This window comes from Anser brachyrhynchus, assembly GCF_964034855.1.
Source record: "Anser brachyrhynchus genome assembly, chromosome: 2".
Classification (NCBI taxonomy): domain Eukaryota; kingdom Metazoa; phylum Chordata; class Aves; order Anseriformes; family Anatidae; genus Anser; species Anser brachyrhynchus.
The window spans coordinates 17369075-17392563 of NC_137695.1; the positions used below are offsets into that span (position 1 = coordinate 17369075).

The 23489-nt window shown below is 44.4% G+C and overlaps 2 protein-coding genes and 1 long non-coding RNA gene across 3 annotated transcripts in view; 1 reads left to right on the forward strand and 2 right to left on the reverse strand.

Moving 5' to 3' along the window:
• Nucleotides 1-713, reverse strand: part of WAC (WW domain containing adaptor with coiled-coil) — a 62904-nt gene extending 62191 nt beyond the window's left edge. Inside the window, exon 1 of the mRNA XM_080583307.1 lies at nucleotides 460-713. Coding sequence (XP_080439433.1) covers nucleotides 460-476 — 17 coding nt within the window. The 5' untranslated portion in view covers nucleotides 477-713. The remainder of the gene's footprint in view (nucleotides 1-459) is intronic.
• Nucleotides 135-12553, forward strand: LOC308191173 (microtubule nucleation factor SSNA1-like). The gene is made up of 2 exons (XM_080583369.1): nucleotides 135-259; nucleotides 1296-12553. The coding sequence occupies exon 2, from the start codon at nucleotides 1366-1368 to the stop codon at nucleotides 1708-1710; it is 345 nt and encodes a 114-aa protein (XP_080439495.1). The 5' UTR covers nucleotides 135-259; nucleotides 1296-1365; the 3' UTR covers nucleotides 1711-12553.
• On the reverse strand, nucleotides 12469-21806 carry LOC308191188. Its single transcript, XR_013947781.1, has 3 exons — nucleotides 20878-21806; nucleotides 17056-17799; nucleotides 12469-15820 (listed from the first exon to the last, which is right to left on the reverse strand). It is a non-coding gene; the product is annotated as an uncharacterized lncRNA (long non-coding RNA).
• Nucleotides 21807-23489: the final 1683 nt, after the last annotated feature.

The window sequence follows — 23489 nt, forward strand, 5'->3', positions numbered from 1 at the left end:
GGGCAGGCAGGCAGGCAGGCAGGGGGGCGGCTCGGGGCGGCTCGGCTGCGAGCAGCGCTCACGGGCCCATCTCCTCCGCTCGCGGCCGGAGGGGGAGACGCCGGCAGCTCGGCCCCGTGCGCGCTGAGACGCCCCCGGAGCGCGGAGGCCGCCGCTGTGGGTGCCGCCGCGGCCGCCTCCTCCCCCCGCTGCGCCCGCCGCCGCCGCCGCCGCCGCTCCTCCAACTACATCCGGGAAACTCGGGCGACGCCGCGCTCGGGTAACGTCGGCTCTTTTCGGCTCTTTCCGACGCGCTCCGTCCCCTCTGTCCCCTTTGCTCTCGGGCGACTCTGCCTTCGGCAAACATCGGCTGCCTTCGCCCAGCCCAACGCCCTCCGCTCCCTCCCTTCGGCAAACATCGGCTCTTTCCGTGACTCCCCCCCCCCCCGCCCTCCGGCCGGGCCCTCTCCCGAACGCTACCTGTCTTCGGAAAACATCGGTTGTTTCCGGAGCGAGGGCGCTTTTTTTTTTTTTTCACCCTCCCGCCGCTTTCGGAAACGCTCGGCTATTTCCGTCACCCCGCCGCGCTCCCGCTCGGCGCGGCCGTTGGCGGGGCTGACGGGGCGGCGCTGAGGGGAGGGGGGGAGCCCGGCCCTGAGGGGGGGACCGCGCCGTGAGGCGGGCGGCCGGGCCCTGAGGGGGGCGGCAGGCGGCTAGGGGCAACGATGGGGAGCCGCTAGAGGACCGGCGCCGGCTGCGAGGTAGGAAAGGGAAGGTCTCGGCTCGCCTCCCCCCCCTCCTCCCCTTCCGCCCGGGGACTTGATGTATAGGCAGGAGCCATTTTGTGCGCGGCGCGGCCCCGGCGAGGAGGCGCCCGGCGGGGAGGAGGTTGTTGTAAGATGTCCCTGGGGGGCGGCGGGGCTGCGCTGCTTCCCTCGGCTTCCCTCAGGGGGATGGGGAGGGGGGTGCTGGAGGCTCGGGAGCGGTGTTTGGGAGGGGGGGCGGTGGGTCTGTGAGGCGCTGGGGGTGTCAAATTGGATGGTTTGTGGTAAACGTGGGCTCTGGGTGTGAGGGGAGACCCTTCATTTTGCTTAAGACCGGGTGGGTGCTGCTGGTTGTGTCTGCTCAGCCCCCCTGCTCAGCCATCTCCTTCTTGTTTTGCCCCCATTCCACCAAGGGACGCGGTGTGGCCCACCTCAGAACCAGCATGTAAACCTTTAACAGCGTATCTTCGCCCTGTCTCACCGTTATCATCACATTATATACAGTAACTATTACAGAGCTTTCTATTTTCTTCTTTTTTTTCTTTTTGTTAGAGTGCAGAAGGCTGTTGCTGAGAAGGGGACCTCAGGAAGCCGTGGCAGAGCTCGGGGACAGGAGTGGAGGATGACTCAGCCGGGAGCTATTCTTCAGGGTTACAATAACGAGCTAGTAAAATACATTGAAGACTTGTGTCTGCAAAAAGAGGAGCTGAACAAACAAATCCAGCAAGCAGAAGAGGAAAAAAATAAGCTCCAGCATGAAATTCAAGCCCTGAATGAACAATTGGAGCATGTATGTGAAAACCTGGACCAGAAGATAGCTTTGCGGAATGATCTTAGTAAAATTCTTAATGAAGCTGAAACTGCTTACATGAAGATTTTGGATAGTTCTAGAACTTTGCTTAATGTCCTGAAAAAGGAGGTGGGAGACTTAAAGCATACACCAGAACTGAAAAGTAACGTAACGTGAAACTGTCAAGTGCTTGGACTCCAAAGTACTAAAATTCTGCTAGGTGAGACATGGCTAGCCACAGAACTCTACCTCAGCAGTATAAATAGAGAGGGACTTTTCCTCCAACCTTCCTGTACAATTCCCATGATTTTTAAATGCATTAGAAAAAATGTAGATTAAATAGATGAAATAAAGTTGCTGTTTTGTTACTAACAAAATCTATATAGTCACTTAAATCACTACAAAGTTATTGCAAATACGTAGTTGAGGCAGATTTGAGGCTGTCAGTTTTTCACATGGTGATGTTTCAAGCCTATTCTGAAATACAGGAAAAAATATTTTACTGTTGAGCTTCAGGTGGCTGCTACTGAATGCCTGAATATTACTTTAAATCTGGACAGATCTCTTACCCCCACCTGCCTTCCCCTCCCTCTTTTTTCTTTTACCTACTTGCCCAGGTACAGAGAAAACCATTATAAAACTAACGGATGCAAGTAAATCAGATAATACTTCTTTTCACTTTCTGAACACTTAGGGACCAAATAGGAACCAGCTACTTAGCTTCCTCCTTTTTAAGGAGTTTGGAGTTCTCTCTCTGTTGCATGCACAAAGACAGCCAGCATTTACAATCATCTCCTACCTGGAAATAAGAAGAGATAAGGTAAGAAAACATGCGTAGTGCAGGGTGTGGAAGGTTAAACCATAAGAATACACATGGTTCATGCATTTTCTGAAGCTATACTCAAAAACCTTGTATAGAAAGGAGTCACGCTGGTGAAAGGTTTAGGTACAAGTACACATTCCCTGCTTGCAAGGCGCAGCACTACCAGCAGCTATATATACATCATGTATACTAACGCCAACTAATACTGTAAAGAGATTGTAAAGGAGAGTGAACAACCTGGAATTTAGAGAAAGAAATAAAAATGGAGCTTCAAAAAAAGATTGGAGGTAGATGCGCAGCTGTTAGGCATTCTTATGGATGAGGTTAAAATAGAACGTAGTTCAGAGCCTTGGGAGGAGTACTCTGAACTGGTAGAGATCTCAGTCCTGTTTCCTATTTCTAGAAGTCACTAAGTCTCTCTTTCTGTGTAAGCACATGCATTTTGTCCTGCTCATTCACGTATAGCAGCAACTTTAATCTGTTTTGTAAGTCAAATCTTCGTTCTATAACAATTCACTAAATTGAAAGAAGTGCAATTGCAATCTCCCTACTTGATAACCATGTGTCTCTCAGGTACAAGTATAAAGGGTATGCAGATGTGAATGGTTTCAGTAACAGCTCTGCACCAATAATTATAGGCAAATTTTATATCCTTCTGATTGCTATGCTACACCTTTTGCAGCAGGGATTAGCGTGAGGGAGCTAATCAACAATTGTATAGCATTTCCATTGGCTTCCCCAGAGTAACGTTGAGGCGATAAAATTAGATAATCTCAGGAGTGCTGTTACTGTTGTAGTACCACCCTATTCATGGCACCTTTGTTTATACTGATTTGAAGCATAAAAGCAAAAATGTTTTTATTTTAGTAGCAGAAAGGTGATTTGACTGGATGTATCTTGGCATTCTCTTTCCCCTTGGTCTGGTCATGGTAGTAATTACATGACAATAGGATGTCTCTGTAGAAGGTACTAGCTAAATAGCAAGGACTTGTGTTTTAAAGTTGCACGCGTAAATGGGTTCATTTTATTACCTGAAAGGGAGCTTTAAATTGTCTACTTTAAAAACAGCTTTAACTGTGGAAAGTTTACAAAGAGCAGTACAGTTAATTTCTTATGTTATCTATCTCAGGCAGTAACTCAATAATTACTGGTTTCTTTCCAAATAATCCTATACTGTAAATAATGTCTCTCATTACTTTATTTAGTATGTTAAAACCTTTTTTTTAAAAAAAAATAAAAAAGGTGGGGGAAGCATTGTAAGTATTTAAAGATACCTACCTCACAACATTTATTACCACCAAGTGTAGCTCTTGCAGTTTCAACTGCAATTGCAACTTGAGATGTGTTTTTTTTTAAGTTAAAAAAGCAAGGGGGAATGTAACTGTTAGCTAATATTTACTTCCATTGCACCTCCCAAATTTCAGATAAGAAGTTAAGCTGTTGTTAGATCTCTTTCAGTAGTCCCAATCTGTAAATTTTCTGTTTAAATTCAGATTCACGAATGGAGAGCAAAAATAGCGTATCTCCAGGGCTTGTTCATTGTAGAATAACTTCCAAGTGTGGCAGTTGTTGTGAAGTGCACCTGCAGAATGGTGCTTAAGAATGGCTCCTGCCAGAATATTCTGTATTGACCCAAAGGAATTTAGAGTGTCTTTCAATTGAAGTCATAAACCTTTTTCAAGTGTGTAGGTCTTCCGTATTTTTATGGAGTGTCAGGTATGCTTACAAATCTTGACATAAATTTTCTTAAACAGCTTCAATTTGTTCAGAAGACATGAACTAAAACACTTGTAGAACAGAAATGGTAATTTGGAGATAACAGCAGCTCTGTGGGGCTGGCTTGTGAAACACAAGGCAGGTTATAAATCTGAAACATCATATTTGTTCCCGACTTAATTTTTTTATGTTGATTTTGCATGGCTTTCAGGGTTAGATTCAGTAGGATACTTGACTGTGGCAAGCTAGAGGCTTTAATGACAAAGTTCAGGTTAGCAAATTGTAGCGCTGGATCTGAAGTGCTGCTCGGGGTGTCTTGTAGCTTATTTGGTTTGTGAGGAGATGTGGTTTATGAAACTCATATCTGTGCTTGATTCAGAGCTCCCGTAAAATGCATGCCGAGCTCTGGGCTCATTTCCTGAACTAGTGTAGTGGCTCTTCCACCTGGCTTCCCAATCACAGTACTTAACTGGAGGAGAGGTGATGACTCCAGCTTTTACAACCATGCTTCAGTGTGCACTTACCACATAGGTTCTAGTGATCAACAGGCTTTTCAAACCGTTCGAGTATTGACTCCTGCCAAGTAAACCAAGTTTATTATTTATGGTGGTGTTTGGTGGCTACCAGAGAAACTGCTTTTGGGTGGTATGCTGAAAGGAATTCTCTGTGCGGAGGTGGTTACACAAACCACTGGCTGAAGCCCCAGGTACAAGCAGTCACTCTCAGTCCGTAGCTCTGCGGAGACGCTTGCTCTTCAGGTATCTCCACACATGCAGTTTTTGCTAACCACGTTACCAGGAAACGGGCTGAGTGGGCTGGGGTGATTGCTAATTTTGGGGGTGGTAAGGAAGGAGAAAGTGCGGATGTGGAGCACTAGCTTGGGAAGCCAGAAGGTTAAGGGTGTGTGACAGAAATGGAGGCCGACCTCCTCTTAACTTCTGTTTCAGCTTTAACTGTCCTTGTAATGAGCTACAGCCTGCATTTCCTGCTTCCTGATACATGAAAACTTGGAAATCAACTGAGGTTGACCACAAGTCAGGACAACCTGCCTTTTGCTTCCTCTTTCTGGCTTTTTACTTCTTTCTGGCCAAACTGGCACGTTCAGCCGCTCAGTGGCCATTTCCAACAGGAGGCTGCGGAGAGAACTCTCTCCAGAATAGCACAGGATCCAACCAGCGGCGTCTTGAGAGAGGCAATGCTTCAAATGCCCCAGATGTGAGAGAGCCCGATGGTCTGAGCTTCCAGCTCCTTGGGTAGGTGCACTGCCAGGCTCACACAGGACAAGTTCCTTCGTTTCCGACCCTGGCAGCTCTCTTAGGAACAGTGATCAGTGAACTACTGAATTTTACAGAGAACCCAGAGTCAGTATATTTGACGCCCTTGGAATGGATGTCACATTGATCCTGAGGAATGTATGTTGTGTTTTTGTTTACTTTGAACTTGGTGAGTGCAATAGGATTGTTTCCCCAGACTAGACAGAATTTCAGATGCCCAAAGAATTGCTCATTCAAATGATGAAGCAAGTTATAATTAACCAGATGACTGGGTCTTAAAATGCAATTTCAGAATTCGGTATCTCAGTTCCATGTAGATCTCGTGGTGTGAGTGAGACTTACTCCAAATGGATTAAGTGGATTAAGCTAAATTGGAACAAGACACTCTTATTCTGAACAAGAGAATTCAAAGACAATGAGAAAAAGGATTGAATGTCTACGGTTAATTCATCATCTAGGTGAATCCCACACAGAAGACCAGTACCTAATACTCCTTAGGTGGTTTTGTTTGTTAGGAGAAATTTGACTTAGGAGATGTAGCTCATGGCAGTTGCTGAAATTATCCTGAACTTGGAGATGGAGTTTGCAGCAGTTGCTGAAATTGTCCTTCAGCTTGAGAGGTTCCTGGACTGTAGGGTGATGTATGAATTAGGTAAAACAGTTTATTCTTTTTGCAAGGTTTCCCTTCCTCCCCCATCTTTTTAGTTGTTAGTGAGAGTAAATAGATGCTTTAACATTGATCTGGTTGCTTTTTTAAAGGTATGCGTGGATATGGAAGTTTTCCTAAAATCAGAGTTTATTTAGCTTTTTTAATTTATGTGTGTGTTTAGATATAGATATTTATAATTTTTGTCCTTATAGGGGGAAGGACAGAATAGCCTTAGGTTCAGTTTATGCTCCAATTGCTTTGTCAGTCATTGTTATTTTGTGGGTAGGAGTACGGCACTGCATCTGCCTCTCAGGTAAGTGCTCTACACCTCTTTTAAAACTGACAGTTGTTGTTACTTTGCTCTTTGCCCCTTACTACTTTATAAATCTGTCTTTAATTTCAGTTGCCCCAGTGTTTTCCTTGATTGTTGTATTTCTGAGTTGTTTTTCAGATCAAGTCTCATTCAATATCCAGCCATAAAAAAAAAAAACAAACAAAACAAAAAAAAACACAGATGTGTGTAGGTGACACAACTTACGTGCAAGTTAGCTATTAATATGACATTACGGAGAGGTTCAGGCTTGCAGGAGAGAGTTATGTATTATTTCATAGCTTTAGCTTATGGGATTTGTGTGAAGAGGAGTTAAGTGTTGTAGTTTGATTTTACAAAAATGTGATTTTAGAAGAGGTAGGGGCTAATAAAAAGTAGTTTCATTCTGTAGTAGTTTGAAAAGTAGTTTCATAAGATCTCGTAGAGCAATAAAATGTGCATCTTTTGTCTATTTCTGCAGGACGAGGCTACAGATACACCACAGTTGCCACTACAATAGATTAGACAGCAAATTTTAGTACAGACTTGGATATCTTTCTGAGCTGCAGGACTGAAAATAATGGTTTTAAATCTTTGCACCACGATTGTCGCAAACCTCTGTCTTGCAACGTCATTCAAAGCCAGTACTGTTTGTCAGTATGCCTGACTTGCACATCAGAAAGGGGAAAGTATTATTCTTGGAATAGGATTCATCTGTCTGTCCCCGAGCAAAACGGGCATCTACAGCACAGATCCATCACGTCCAGGAAGAGGCCTGTGAGAGGAGTTGGATCAGTCGCCCTCTGGAGGTGGGCCTGGTCATGATTCCTCTGACTGTAATGGGAGCTTCGGTTTCCCTGCCACACATCGCACTCCAAGGTACCTGAAGTTATATGGGATGACTTCTCCCCTCTGCTTACCTCCATTTGTGTTTTATAGAATACTCGCACTTGTCTCTGAAGTACTCACGACAGTGTTGAGTTTTCTCATTTATTTCTTTTTAGAGACAGGCACTCAGCTTCCTGCAGTGGCCAGCCTAAATCAAGAAGGTGGAAGTGTTACCTAGTGGCTGTAAAGCAAAGTAAGAGGCTCAGCATTTTTTAACACTTGATTTTAAACATTTTTTTCAAAGTGTGATAAAAAATAGACCACTTTAAAGTTTAATCATCGTGGGTGTTATTTTTTTTTTTAGTTTCATATGCATAGGTTCTCATGCTCCAGAGCACCATGCTTGTTTGTTTTTAAAATGAGAGCACTCTTGTAGTGAGCTCGACAATTTCCTTCTCCTAACAGACATAGATATCTGGTATATGGGAACATTCAAAAATTATTTCCATTATAGTCCATGATGGATCTGCAACTTATATTTTTTTTCAAACCACTTCATATAGTTGATTCAATTGAGCATAGTTTAGAAAAAAAGGGGGCAAGGCAAATTTATTTCCTAATGCTTTCAAATCTACCTATCCATATTCAGAGTTAGATCAAAGTCTTATTTCTATCATTCTCTTTTTTTTTTGTTCTATTATCAAGTTGATATAACATTGATGGAGACCTGTACCGATCAGACATGATTATCAGTCTCAGTTTCAAAGACAAAATCTTTTTTGTATTCTGCAAGCTTTGCATTTTTAAAGCCTCTTTTTTCTTGTACAGTAAGAACACTTGACTTGAAAATCAGCATGATTGTTAGGCACTCGTGTTGCATTTTTATATAGTGCTCACATCTGAACTGTATTCTAAGTCATGTGTTTAAAAAAACGAAAAGGCAGCAGTAATTCTTTGTATGTTTATGCAGTTGTTCAATAACAGAAATCCTGTTAGAGATTTGTGCTGCTTACTGTGCAATAAGAAGCAGGATGGTTTGCTCCAGTAGACAAACCCAAGGTACTTTTCATTAAATGTTGGTCCCTCATCAAGAATTGTTGCTAGCTTGAAGGGAATAGATACCTCATCCTTCGGGGCATGGGACAAAAGGGGAGCTGCCTGTGTAGCAGGGAACACCTACAGGTGCTACACAGGAAAGAGAGGAGTATCTTTGTTAGTCCAGCCCATCGTAAAGGGTCATGAGACAAGTCAAAGCAGGTGGCTGTAATGGTTAGGTTTCATGAAGCAAGCTGAAAAAAAGAGCACCTAGTCCGTGCCGTCAGTCACAAGGAATACGTGGTGATACCTGGTCACCATCAAGTTAGCTCTAAGTGCAGACGCGCAGGTCTAGTTAGAAGCAGCGCGTGTGATGCAGTGCTCGGCTCAGCAAGGGTTAATTTACCCTGCCAAAAAGTGAGCAAGGACGTGGAGGCTCTCGTGAGTGCACTCAGGATTCGTTGGACTGGCTAGAAAAGTGTAATCTGCTTCTTTCCTTCAAACTCGGGAAGTTCTGTCTTCTAGTGACGCGCAACTCCATGTGAAGGATGTTTGTTTAAAATCCTGTTACCTTTCAGGGCTTTTATTTGAAATCTCAAGTGTTCTTGCTTCAAATTCAAGTTGTTCCAGTTCAAAAACCCATGGCTACAGGGGAAAATCCAGATGCCCAAGCTCCACAGAAGCCTGCATGCCTGTAAGTGGTTGGTGTTCATCAGTTAGTACTCCAAGTTCCTGGACAAATGCTGTCTAATTCTTCAGTTGTGTTGCAAATTCTGTCGATCCCCTTTGTTGCTCAAATGATTTGCAACAAATGTTGCTTGTTCAGTTTGGAATGTACTTTCGTTTTTTTGTTAGTTTTTTAATGAAGTGTTCCACTGTGGCCTCCCATGGTGACATTTTTGGCACCATGCCGTCTACATTCATGTTGTGCATGTGAATATATGGCTTTTGGTTGGGACCATCAGAAGGAAAATACAGGGATGTAACTGAAACAAGATTTGGGTTTATGACGTTCTGTTTTTATTTTTAAAAGTGTCCACAGATGCCAAGTATTTGTGTGTATGCACATATATATACATATGCACACAGGTACGTGTATGTTAAGAACGTTAATACCTTTATCCTCTGTTTGATAGACAGTGACACTTGCTGGTAAGCTGCCCAAAAGTGGGGACAGATCTGGAAGCGGGGGCTTTGCTTTTTCAGCCTCAACTGAGCGCTCTGACTGTACCACTTTCCCGAGTCTCATGTCTTGCTTGGCGTTTGGTCTGCACTAATGGGATTACACATTGTCAACCTGTGAATTATGGGGAGGGATGGAAATAACTGAATAAATGCATACGTCACATCGTATGCAGTGTCGTGATGATATTTAGAAGTATTTTTCCATTTCTCCATGGATACACCCAGCATGACAAACTATCCCTGCTCCAGAACAGCTGCTCCCACTTTCCAGACCTGCTTTCTCCAAGCCCCTACTCAAAGATGTTTGAGAGCTGACTGTAGGAGATGGGTCACAGGAACAGAACCATGCTGGTGGTTGATAAAAAATTACTTTCACAAGTCTAACCTCGTTCAAATACCTTGTCTTTACAGATCCTCCTGTTTGTCTATTTTCAACAGGCTACTGACTAGCTTATATTAGTCTATTCGAGACCACCAGGTGGTATTACCAACATCCTTTAAAGGATTTCTAGACATTGAGGTTCTGTGATGTTTCCATTCAGTAGGGGATCTGAATTCTAGCCCATATATAGTCCTTACAACAGCATTCTGACCATATGTTTGCCCAGAGAAGCTGTGGATGCCCCATCCCTGGAGGTGCTCAAGGCCAGGCTGGATGGGGCTTTGGGCAACCCGGTGTGGTGGGAGGTGTCCCTGCCCATGGCAGGGGGGTGGAAGTGGATGGGCTTCAAGGGCCCTTCCAACCCAAGCCATTCTATAAATCTATGGTATAAAAGCAACAGGCTTTAGCAGGTACAGACAAAGAAAGGTATGCCAACCTTTTTCCATCACGGCTCTTACTTTGGGTTAATGGAACTGAAGTAGCCTGGCAAGTAAAGAACTAGTGCTGTGGATGGACAGGGCTCTCCTGCAAGGAAAAGAAGCTGGTTCTAAACCTCTTTAATGTAGGATAGGCGACACCTGACAGCAGTATTCTCTTATTTCACACACTGCAATAAATATATATATTTTTGAAAATACTAAAATGTGCTAAGTTCTTAGCAAGTTTCTGCTGAGTGCATTCCACACTTATCTGATATTTCAATACTGTGCTACTAAAAAAGACAACTCAGGTCATTAGAGACTTGCATTAGGTTGTGTACCCTCTGCTTTCAATAACCCCCACACCCTTTCTACTTACAAACTCTCACTTTGTAGCCTGCAGTTATCCTATTTCCTAGCTCCTTGCTTACCATGTTTTTAGTTTTCCCAAGCTGCCAACCAGAAACACACTGCTCTTCTGCCACGTGGTGGGCCAGAGATGCTTTCATTATCTTCATATTGTCCAGACGTGTTCTGGCACATTTGTTTAAAAAGAAAAAAAAAGTTTGCAAAGATAAACAGGTTTCACTCAGTTTGATAGTGCTACAAAAGTTATGGCTGGGCAGGGTAAGAACTCTGTATGGTGGAGAAATAACACATGGACACGTGATATGAGAGGATTTGCATCCTATAAAGAAAATGCATCTTAACAAGACTGACTTTTAGGCTGAAGTGATGGGTGGATGGAATGTTACACTCCATCTTCCCGATGCGCTGTGGAGATGAAAGTTTATTATCTGTATGTCAGTGAGAATGTCCTTGTGCCAGCAAATTCAGACTTTATTTAAGGTCATCAGCAAATACAGAAATAAATATGGGATGCTGTAATTTAGTCAATAGTACTGCTATATGCAGAGTGACTTGAATTTGCTCCAGAAATGATTGCGCTGTGTTTGAGAAAAGGCTATAATTTGAAAATAAAAAGAGAAAAAAGGATTATGATGGTGGAGCTTGCAGATCAATGATCTCATTGAGGAAGCTTTGTAGATCTTCCAGCACTGAATATGACCTATAAGCTCTGACTGTGACCTATATTGCAGAATAATAAACGTGGGCTATGCTAGAGTGGAGTATGTTCACGGTAAGGCTACTTACAAAATGACACCATGTGCATTCAGCGCTTTTCTTTGTAGCCCTGCTCTATTTTACAAACTGATATATTCCCCAGTACGGTGCACTAGAGATAAATGCTCCAGATGCCTTCCTCTGCCGAGTGGAAGGAGAGGCAATTAGCAGTCTGCATGCTGTGAAATCGCTGGGTACCAGCACTTTTTGCATATAAGTTTTTAATGTTTTAAGGAACAATTGTTTTTCCTGCTGTACTGGGTGACGGAATGCAAACAGAAAGAGGACAGTAGCTCAATTATTGTCACGCTAGCTGAAATCCTGTATGTTTGCATATCGTTTCTACTTGTATTAACTAATAGCGAAGTCTTAGTGACAAACTGGCTCCTCCAGACCAGAGAAAATTTGCTTTTCTTTTATTGGCATGCATCATTTCAGCTCTCACAAGGGAAGGGCAGACTTCTGATAATTCAGGGAAAGAATCCAGGCCAGAGCAGTGTCTGGTGCTGGCCTCCAACAAACAGGAGGAGAAGCACAAAAGGACAAAATTGCTGGCCTTGATGTGAATTGAGCAGGCTTGCTGGCAGAAGTAGCAAGTGAGAGGTTTGCTTCTTTCTTTTTCTTTTTTTTTTTTTTTAATTCCCTCCCTCCTACATCATTATTGGGCTGAGTAAGGAAAGAATTTTCTTTCTCTTTAAAGGTGTGAATAATAATAAATGGGATAATCTGCTCCACAAAAAGCCAATTCCACATGGGAGGCGGGTAAAGCTCCCTCATGGGAGCTCTATTTTTTTCCTTCAGAAAAAAAAATGTCATCATGCAAATGCTAAAAGCCAGCAGCCATTGCAGGAGAAGGGGAAACAACAAAACGCTGTGTTTTCTTGTAATTGTGGACCAATTATTCTTCCAATAGCTGCCTTTATGTGTGCAGCTTCTTGGTTACAACTATTGCCTGTCCAAAATGTGGATTTTTGGCCTTGGGCCTGTTTATTTTCAAATCCTTTTTTTTTTTTTTAGATGAGCTTGATAATACAGTACAATTATTGGTGCTTATATAGATATGAAATTAATCTATAACTGTTTGTAAACCATGTATTACTACGGTGCAGTAGCTAGAATGAAGCTCGGCTCTGATACCTTAAGATGAACATTTTAACTTACATTTTACTGATGCAAATTTTATAGTTTCAACTGTTAGAGAAGTCATCAGCAAGCAAACACAATGAGGTGTGACTTGGCTTCTGTGGATTTAAATTAAATCTTCCCTTATCGCCTCGCGTGAACATTTTTGTTTTAAACAACTTCTGCATTTGGGTATTTGGTGGGAAATGTTTTAAAGAGGTCTCAGAGACCATTTGTTTTGGCTGATGTACGTCCTGCATAAAGCGCTGCTGGTTCCTGCCTCCTCAAGCTCCGGTCACTCCAAGCCTCTCCTAGCATCGGCACGGCACATGCCCATGGTTTGGCCCCAGATCTGAAAGGAGAGCTTTATGAAAAATGCCATTTGGATCTGAATATGGCAGCAGGTGACTGCTTGTTATCTTCTCCCCAGCTTTATCATTCTGAAAGGCGCTCTGAGGCAGCCAGGGCTGCACGGGCCCTGAACGGATTGCTGGATCTGCACATACACAAACAGTTTCTCCCATTTTTCCAAGTTCTGCCTTTGGATTCACCTCCCAGAAGCTGCTTTCAGTATGGTATTTGTTCTGAGCCAGGAGCTCTCAGCACAGCACAGCCTCAATTTCCCAAACCCCTTATTCCCACCCGACACCAGTGAGCCAGCGGCTCTGCAGGGATGGCGGGACGAGCTGCTGCGAAGGGAGGCAGCAATGCCCCACGAAGCCCCCAGACAGGCACAAGGAGCTGTCAGTCTCTGCTCTGCTTCTGCTCTGTGTGAAGCGTAAATAAAAGTGGCCACGTGTGTGTGTATCTATGCTGCCTGAGCTATTTGATGCTGCCTGTGCTGTTTGATTCTGCTACATCAGGAAGTTCTGATTTAATCTGTAGTTAAAATAGGCTCATTTACAAAAGCACTCAAAGCCAGCAGAGCAAAGTAGCTGTGCAGTGTTACTGATTTTCAAAGGCTTGAATTTCCCCATCTGTAACTTCTGATTCTGGTGCTGTTTCCTGTACAGCAGCAGTACTGAAACAACTACGGCGCAAAGAGGGTAACGAAGGTAATTTTAAAATTCAGTGATGAGTTTGAAGATAATACTAAGAATTTAATAATTTACCAAAGCTTTTTTACACCACAAGGCTTACCGAAAGTTCATGGGTCTTGTGCTCTGTTCGCTGTATCTCTGGACTTTATGATTCAGGATTCTTGGTGTGTGTCTGAGAGGCCCAGCTCCTGAAATCCAGGCATTTTCTTTGTTCCTCCTCCCCCCTTTGAAGTTATATTTCTCCTTCTGGTAAAGCAAAGGTTGAAAAGGCAAAAGCAAGTAAATATGAGAGGCTCAGGAATAAAAGGCAGGTATGAATCATTCTGGATCTTTTTAACGACTTAAAGACAGTCTCACACTTTGTGTTTGGCCTGATGTGTGTTGTTTTGAATGCTGGGTGCTGGTCACGCTCAAAAGTCCTACCAAAAATTCCCCCCCGTGTTATGCTCCCATCACAAAACAAGCAAGGTTTCACCTCGGGAGCACCGGAGGAGCCCACATTTTGGGTCTGAAGGAGGGTCTAGGCCATCTCTGAACATCACAATACATTTAGCTCACCAAAATCAATACAGGGAACATAAATGGGATGATGACTGAAGAGAAGGTTTTTCTAATAGTTACAGAGCTTTCTTTAGAGTCTGAAAGGCCGAAAATATGATCACAGCACCTGGAGACTGAAGATGGGACTGAGAAATGGAATCATTTATCAGACCGGAGCTAAAGATAGAAGTAAGTGTGCCATACTTGTGCTGTGTAAAGGGCAGGATGAAGACATTTTAGGAAATCTGACGTGGGAAAAGAGAGAATAAGCTTCTGAGAACATCCAGGGAGATCAGGAAAAATTTCCGTGAGAAGAGAATGTCACAAGGACCACCAAAACTGTCAACCTTTAAACAATATTTTTTATTAAATATATATATATAAACTTATTACCTAACATAAAGAATCATTTATCATGATAGAAGTGATTAAGTCCTCATCAGCAAAATAAAGATGAATTTTTATGCCATTCCACAATTACTCTTGACAAATGTTTTTAATTTGGCCAAAACAATAGCAAGGAGGCTTTGTGGGTATTATAATAAGAGATCTAGACCTGAATGATTTGTTTCAGTCATCGCAGAGAGGGGACAATAAGAGGGAACAAGATGAAAATATAGAAAACAATGAATAAGGCTGTACATAATTTTGGCTCTCATATTTTATTAATAAATCTCATGGTAGTTTGTGGTTTGCTTAGAGCTTCAGCTCCCAGATTCATTTAGTAAATAAGAACCTGAGTTGCCATTACAGAAAAACCAGTTTCTAATTTTCACAATTGCCAGAACACTTAAATTAATGCAGAGCAAGAAAAGGAACCAAAATACATCTTCGAGGAGACAAGTTTGCAAGAGTTTTAACTCAGAACCAAAAAATCTATCTTTTACTGGAAGAACCCAAAGGCACAGAGCTAAACCTTGGTCCTGCCATTACAGCTCCAGTCAGGGCTGTATTTAAAGTGCATTTTTTAAACAGACGTTGCAAAGTCTTGTGTCCTCATCTTTTTCTTCCTGTGGGACACTATTTTAGAGCCTTGAAAACAACATGCCTTTGCTCTCTATTTTACTTGCTTTTCCCTTCAGGAGATGCTGATGAGACCAGATTCTCACTTTGGTTCTGATGTGGAATAAGTCCTTGGGCTTGTGCAAAGCCACCCTCTTTCCCTCCTGATGCGGTAGTGGCAAGGAGTATCATTTTATTGTCCTCTATCCTTTTGTCCCTCCCGCAGCAGAAGCCACCATTGTTCTCTTTTATTTACTTCCCTCTCTCTGTAAACCAGCAGGGCTTGAAGCAGAGGGACCCAGCTCTGCTTGTTAGAATAATTGGGCTGATTTATGAGAGCAAGATGCAGCGAAGCTCTTTGGCTCCAGCGTTCCCCACTTGAGCCTGGGTGCCTGCTCCCTGCTGCCTGCCTGGGCTCTCAAACCTCTGCTTTGTTACACGCAGTTATCATGTACACAGAGGTACGGCATAAAGCCTTTTTCCCTTCATGTGCTGTTCCTCACAAGTTGTTCATCCCATGGTAATACTGAGGATCTAATTTAAATACTAAAGGAAAATTCTCATGTTGGACCTTTCCTTAACCGAGTAGAAATTTTGGCTTGTAAAATCCTCCTTGAGCAGGTTCAGTACAGCACAGCAACAGTTAGAGCTGGGGCTGCTTTGTTCCTCTCCTGCACTGTGAAAGTTTTGCATCACTTTTAGGAAAGGGTTTTGTGTTAGGAGTTAGGAAATTTCCTTCTTTCAGAGAAAGTGTTACAGATATCCTTTTTTCGTCGTTCCTTTCCTTGGTATCTCCATGGCAAAATACAGCCTGCACCTGGGATGTTCTGCTGCTCTCTGGAAGACACATTTCAAAGGCATGCAGACATGTTTAAAAACACATCTAAGGTTTTAAAAAAGTATTATACAAGCAAACTTAAAAAAACAAAACAAAACAAAACAACAACAACAACAACCAACAACAAATAAACAACACTCCCACCCAAAACACTCAAAAAAAAAGATGACTGGCAATTCTGGCGCTGTGTTTCTGCAGGCACCCCAACCAAACAGAGACCAGCAGGCAGCCCTGGCTGCCTGCACTTCCCAGGGAGATGTTTATGGTCACCTATTCAAAAGAAACCATACCCATCACATGCTTTTGCTAACTGGATGGCATTTGTAGTGCCTGAGGGGCAATTGAACCATTTTGTGAATCGCACTTCCAGTCTGCAAGAATATTTTTTGTTTGGGGGCAGACCGATGGTGCCAGAGTTTCAAGAGCAGTTATTCATATTCAAGAGCCCTCCACATTGTAAAAGCCACTGCAAACCCTCTGAAAAGCCTCAGTGAACTTGGAGAGCTTACGGTGTAACCAAGGCAGAGAAGTGAAAGCAGTAAGGGAATTAAGCATATGTTACAAACTGGCTCGAAAACCCTCACTGCAATTGCAGCTGCATGCCAAAACGCCTTGTACCACCCGTGGCTTTAACATGTCACAAAAACAAATCGTCACCAACATTTCTGCCACCTCCACGTTGCCTCAAATGCTCCCAGCACCGTGTCCCCGGCTGGAGCATCCCCTCTGCCTGCTGCATGTACATAGAAGCGGAGCTGGGCCTGGTTTCACCCATCCTGTTCTGTGTTCACCAGGAAACAAAGCATCAAAAAATACACCCAAGCCACAGCTTTATTTTTCAGAGCTTGGCGTTTAGACACGTAAATTCACAGCCTGATCTCTTCTGCCGCCAGACACAGTGATTTTGCTGGTGGACGTGGGGCACTGCCATAGGAAGGGCTCAGTATTAATGCCGCTGATTGGTGTGGAGGAACCACAGCTATAAAATGGAGAAATGGTTAAAATGCTCAGCAGCGTGCCCCTCTCCTAAACAATCATACTGTACTTGCTTTCCCTCTCTCTTCTCAAAATTGCTGCCTTGGGGAGGTACAGAATTACCATTGCCATAAACCGTAATCAAGATCAGATGTGCTAAGGGAAAGGCCTTGCTCAAATATCAAAGAGGCCTTAAACTGCCAAAACAGAGCGAGAGGGAGAAATCCCGAGGGAATCAGAGATGTAATTTATGACTGACCTTCATTTTAACTGGGAAATGCGTGCTCTCGAGAGGCAGTGCCCCCGTGAGTGCATGTTTTGTTGCGTTTCAGCTCGCTGGGAACCCTGGCTGCAGCGGTATTGATCCCAGCTGCCGGATCACGCGCCGGGGGACTGATCGCAGACCCCGTCCAGGAACATTTTTCTCTGCTGAATTCCTCACAGCAGCGACAGTGCCCTGCTTCGTCGTCCCCTCTTCGCCGTCCGTGGCTCGCTGCTTTGTTTTTGCAGCAACTGCCTGAATGCCTCTGCATTTTTGGCATTCTCATAACCCAGTTGTTGTCTGGATTTGGGAGCAATAGGAGATAACAACTCTGCAAGGGGATTTGTACTGCCACAAGAGCAGTTGATGTCTGGATAAGCTCTCAGTCATTCAATTACAGGGCCAAGCATTACAAGAAAAACCAGACATATTACATCTCTGCAGTCTAATGTAAAATGACAGTGTCGCAGTGCCTCAGCCCTGTACACGCTGCCTCCTTTTCTCCTTTTTACAGGGTAACATTTGGCTGGATTCTCTCCCCACCTCAGAAAAGTTCGGATTAAAATGTAGCTCCAAACTGATCTTTGTAATGGACACAAATGGCATGCTGAACTTCAGGGAAATTTGGATCCACATTCACCTATATTTCATGGCTCAATTCCAGCCACGGTGTAAATCAAAGATACTTAGGTGCTGTCGGCTGAATCCAAGCACTGAGCTCCCGGCTTCCCATCAGGTGTGCTATATTAAACCAAACATTCATTTTTATCACCTCAGAATTACATTCTGGATTCTTTTTCAATTCCGATTAAACATTTTGATTAGAAAGCTTATTTTCTGTAATTCCACCTTTCATCTAACAAGGACTGAAAGACATGACAGCGCTTAGCAGGCACAATGAAAAGTGTGTCAGGAAAGCCCAGAGAGATGGCTGTTATGAAGAAACCTGTCACCAATACAGCAGCAATTTGTAAAACCCACGGCTTGTCTGATAATCACAAAAGTACCCTCGTCTCATAAAAGCCACAGCTCCTTCACAGCCTCCTGCCTCAGCTCCCTCTGTCAGCAGCTGTCAGTGTGCGTGGGGAACTGAAACAAACAGGCACTCAGGTCTGATGGCTGATGTGAAACAAACTCATCTTTTAAATGGAGCTTTTCCAGGTAGAAAACCCCTTGGAGTTAGCTGAATGAGAGAAATCTCTCCTCCCTGCAACATGTTGTTTTGCAACACAAAATATGTCCATTTACAGTAAATACAGAAATGTCTGCAATAAATTTACTTCAGTTTCGGAAACACAGATGGGATTTCTTGCACTTTCCCAAAGGGCTACATTTGCTCTAAAGAAAGCAGCGATTTCAGCTATTCTGTTATTTTTAGGAGCTCACTCATCCCCAACATTTCTACTTCACTAAGAAGAGATAAAATCTGATTTATAGTTTATCTGCAATCAAGCAAGGAGATTAAACAATTCATCTTGTCACTTGCAATATGTTTCTGCTGCCTCCAGCATGTAATTTACACAACGTACATCTGTAAAAGCAGTCACGAGCCCTGTGTAATCTGTAAGGAAAGGCTCAACATTCAGCACATTTTGGTGGGGAAAAACGCGGATTCGTGGCGTGACACAACCAGTGCCAGTGACAACACTTGTCCCCAGAGACCCAGCCTCACCCCTGTGCTTGTCCCAAGGCCTCCGGCCTCATTTTTTACCTCAGGGCGGCCCGAGCCCGCCGAGCCCCGGCCCCCGGCCCGCGCAGGGCGCCTCCAGCAGGGGGCGCGGGGGAGCCGCGGCCGGGCTGAGGGCAGCCGGGGCTGTGCCGGCTGGGGGGGTCAGGCACCTCCTCCTTTCTCTTTTTTTTATTTTAGTGTGTGTTTTGTTGTTGTTGGTTTTGTTTGTTTGCTTGCTTTGGGATTTACAGTTTCAAATAGCTGAAGGATAGAATTGTAGAGTCCTTGAATATCCCAAGCTGGAAGAGAACCACAAGGATCACATGGAGTCCAGCTCCTGTCTCCACAAGGACCACCCCAAAACCAAACCACATGTCTGAGAACATTGCCCAAACTCTTCTTGAACTCCAGCAGGCTCAGTGCGGTGACCACTGCCCTGGGGAGCCTGTCCCAGTGCCCGACCACCTCTGGGTGCAGAACCTTTCCCTCACACCCAGCCTGACCCTCCCCTGTCCCAGCTCCATGCCGTCCCCTCGGGTCCTGTCGCTGTCCCCAGGGAGCAGAGCTCAGTGCCTGCCCCTCCGCTCCCCTCGTGAGGGAGCTGCAGGCCGCCATGAGGCCTCCCCTCAGCCTGCTCTGCTCTGGGCTGAGCAAACCCAGGGCCCTCAGCCGCTCCTCGTACGCCTTCCCCTCCAGACCCCTCACCACCTCGGCAGCCCTCCCTCGGAGGCTCTCTGACAGCTTTATGCCCTCCCTGGCGCACCCCAGGGCACGGCTGGCCCTCCTGGCTGCCAGGGCCCACCGCTGGCTCGTGGCCAGCCGGCCTCCCCCAGAGCCCCCAGGCCCCTTTCCGCGGGGCTGCTCTCCAGCCTCTCGCCCCCAGTCTGTGTACAGCCGGGGTTGCCCCTTGCCGGGTGCAGAATCCGGCACTTGCTCTCGTTAAATTTCATGAGGCTGGAGATCGCCCAGCCCTCTAATTTGTCAAGATCTCTCTGCAAGGCTTCCCTACCCTCGAGGGAGCCAAGACGGAGCTTACACTCAAAAAGCACTAAAGATATAAAGGGATCAATCCTTTTTAAAGATTTAACATATCTATGAGTAAGCAAATGCAACATTTCATATTAGCCTTCTTTTCTGCTTATGTTCATGAGTGTTGTAAACATTTTTGGAATTTTCATCCCTCATTGTGTTGCACAAAAATTGATTAAGAGCACTCCAGGGAGGGCTGAATTGCTGTGTCCTTTAAACAGCAAGGGTAAATGAAGCATACAGCTTATAGCAAGGCATTCATCCCACCTAATTATAGGCATCTAAGAGAGAGGTCTGACTTAGAAGCCAGCTTGTCTTTGCTTCCCTCTAGAGTCGATGGATAGGTCTGGCAGCTCCAAAGAGTGATTCAGCACACACAACTACCAAAAAACCATGCAAATAACTCCATTAAGAAAATAAATAAAAAAAAGAAAAAAAAAAAAAGAGGAAGGATTTTGATTTGGGGGCAGTACAATAACAGTACATTTTTAATATATCTGTAATTGTGGTACTTAAATTGAAAACTGTAAAGTAAAAATCACTACTCTTATTTATTACCTTAAAAGGCACACAGGATGCCTTATAGATGTAACTTGCCTGTGACCACCTGTTAAGAAGTGAGATAAATAACCCTAGTGCAGAATTGTCATTGATGGCCTGCAAAAACCTACAAGTGAATCTGGGAAGTAATTCACAAATCCAGAAAGGTCTCAAGCAACAAACTGAAATTCTTGCTCGCGGTAGACCAAGTTCTGCTCTCCCAAATTACACATTTGATTTAGCTATGTTTATAACAAGCATGTGGTAACTCTGAGGTAACTGGTAGGGCAGAACGGGAATCTGCGGCCTGCTTGCTCCTGGCAGGGGCAGCAGCGCGTCCCTCTGATGCCCTGCAGATTCCTTTGCTGCCTGGGATTCTTCTGCCCTTTCTGATTTGACACTTGCCTTGCTGTTTCTGGGATCAGAGCAAACACATTTTAAACATTCACCTTTTACACCCTGGTTCCTGTAGTGCTACATTTGCCTTTTGGCTCAAGCCCCTGATCCTAAAGGTGTTCTGCAGCTTGGCAAAACTGGTCTCTAAGTCTTGGGGACATTTAAAATCCTTGATGGATGCCTACCTGCATGCTAAGGCACCTGAAATCCTTTCACAGTCTGGTCCCTGCGTAGGCCAGTGGCTGCTTTGTTCCTCCAGCTGACTGGTGACAACGCAGAAGCAGGATTCAAATCAGGTCTTACATCTGCAGACAGCCTGATGGCAGTCTTTTTCCACAGGTCCAACTTTTATTTTGCATTTGAGATTTTTCTACCCGTTGTATGTTGGCTTTTCCTGTTCTGTCCGCAGAGAAATCTGTTATTTCTCCCAGGGAACAAATAAAAAGACCTACTCAGCTAACCTAGGATCATCCTCAGTAGCCCACTCTCTGACCCTCAAGGAGCTGTGTGGCACCCACTGCAGTCCTTAGTAACTTAGTCAGAGGGTGCGATGTGGTGAAATCATGGACTGGCCACTGCCCAAGCCCAGCCTGTCTGGGCTCACGTGCAGGTCCAACAAGCCCAGAACATGTCAGATTTATCTGCATCTCTTTGTCCTCTGCACAGCTGCTGGGCTGGTGAGTTCAGCACCGCCACATGGTTGCTCGCAAGGCATCCTGAGGCTTTGTGTATCAACCTTCTTCCACATTCAGGCTTTCTGCCTGCAGGAGGCACAGGTTTATGTGGAAGGGGTGCTTCTGAGACTCTCTGGTGCCAGTCTTGATTCCTCATTGCCATGGCTTGTTTGTACTGATCGCTGCTGGGGCGAAAGGGAACACTGCTGCCCTTGGCGGAGATACAAATGGGCAAGAATTGAAAACCTCTCATTAGCCAGAGATTATAAAATATTTCATGTTTCCCACAGTAGTACATTCAGACTCAAATCTTCACAAGGTATCTGGAAGGCAGTGCTTCACCCTCATCCTATTGTCACAGACCTGTCCACTTGTATCCCATGCAAGTGAACCTTCCCCTTTACAGACTTCTGCAACAAAGCCATAAATGTCCACCTCTGCTGTCTCTCTCTTGCTCTTGGAGGTCTTCTGACGTGCTGATCAACATCTGATGTCTCAGACAACAGGGCGAGCTGTTCAGCAGGCATCCACACACATCTTGCCTTGCAAGACCTCATCTCCCGTGGTGTCAGACCTCTCTGTGTCTCATCTCGGAAGAAATCAATAAATACACTGTTGGTATAGAAGTGAACCTTGAGGTAGGGAATTTCTTCTCTGATATTTGCCTGCTGGTTAAGGTGAGGATGTATGCCATCAGGAGCAGTCATGAGGAAAGGAAAGCAGCAGCTGGGAAAAATGGCAACAAGAATTCGAAGAGGAAGTGGTAGATGTTTGCTCGTAACTTTTACGTAACAGCTTGTTTTCTCTTGGTTCCCTATGTCAGGAAAAAACATTACAGTAGTTAGGAAAGGGAAATATTTCTTTCTGTTTCTAAGCATGAGAACCAGATTCCCCACTACCAAAAGCCGCCCAGCACATTTTCTTTGGTGGTGTGCTCAGGCTGCAACCGTACATCGCACCAGGAGCGAAACGTATTACATGTAATTACACTTCACAGTCCGCACAGGGGCCATGTGTTAGCTAAGTCCCACTTAGCTCCTGCTTTGTGTAAGCCCTTGTTTTCTTTACAAAAAGGGTAAATTCCACTGGCATTTCATTTCCCTTTCTGACAAATGAGAAGTTGGGTATTTTGAGGATGTGGCTGACTTCTCAGCCACAATTTTGATGATGAGCGTGACCACCATGGAAATGGCAGGGGTGGATGGAAAGAGAGGGGATGTGTCTTCCAGCGGCAGGTTGTGGTGTCATGCTCTGCACCTCGCCAAGAAGGGGTTTGGGGTGGCTCAAAACCCGCTAGAACCTGCTTTCAGTGAGAGCCAGCACTGCCCATCGCTCCTGGCTGACTGTAGGCTCTTGTAGCTCCACATGTGGCCATGCTGGAGCAACTTTTTGTGAAGCTGCAGCCGGTTCATGAGAAAAGAGCTCACGTAAATGTAACCTCGTGACAAATGACAGTCTTTAATTTATTAACTTTGAAACAAGTGGAAAAGACCTTCAAGGGATATTGGTAATTACCAAATTTCAAAACTGTTTATTGGTGTTTTGCCTCTGCAGTTGAAAACAGTGTCTTTAAAGAAGCAAAAGTTGAAAGGAAAGGTAATTTTTTCTTTACTCTTTCACGGTCACTTCTCTGCAGATAATGTTCTTTCCACTTGCATAGTTTCCACCTCAGCTTTCTTTTTTCTTTTCTATTCCTGCGGGATGAAACTGTGATTGCAAGTACAGAGCATATCTAGGGGGACCTGAGGACACGGGTAATGCCAAATCAATTTCATATTGCAAGCTGAAGTCCTCCTTTTGTTCTCACTTGCAAATATTTTACATCTACAAACCTGCCAGTCTCCACACTGTAAGAATCTCATCATATAACTCTATGAATAGTTTTGCCTGCTGACCATAAGATAAAATCTGGCAGCATGTTACTTCCTTGCATGAGACCTGGTAAACTCTGCCCCAGAACTGAAAGGAGGAGAAACTTCACAGATTCTCTTTGAAAATTCCTTTTCCTGCTTGTCTGTAAAGATCAAGGACTCAAAGGTGTAAGAGTCCAACCTCCAGCACTCAGAGGGCCCGGGGAAGCTTTTGATGTGGGGAATCCCATGCAGAGATGTAGCTCCTGCCTT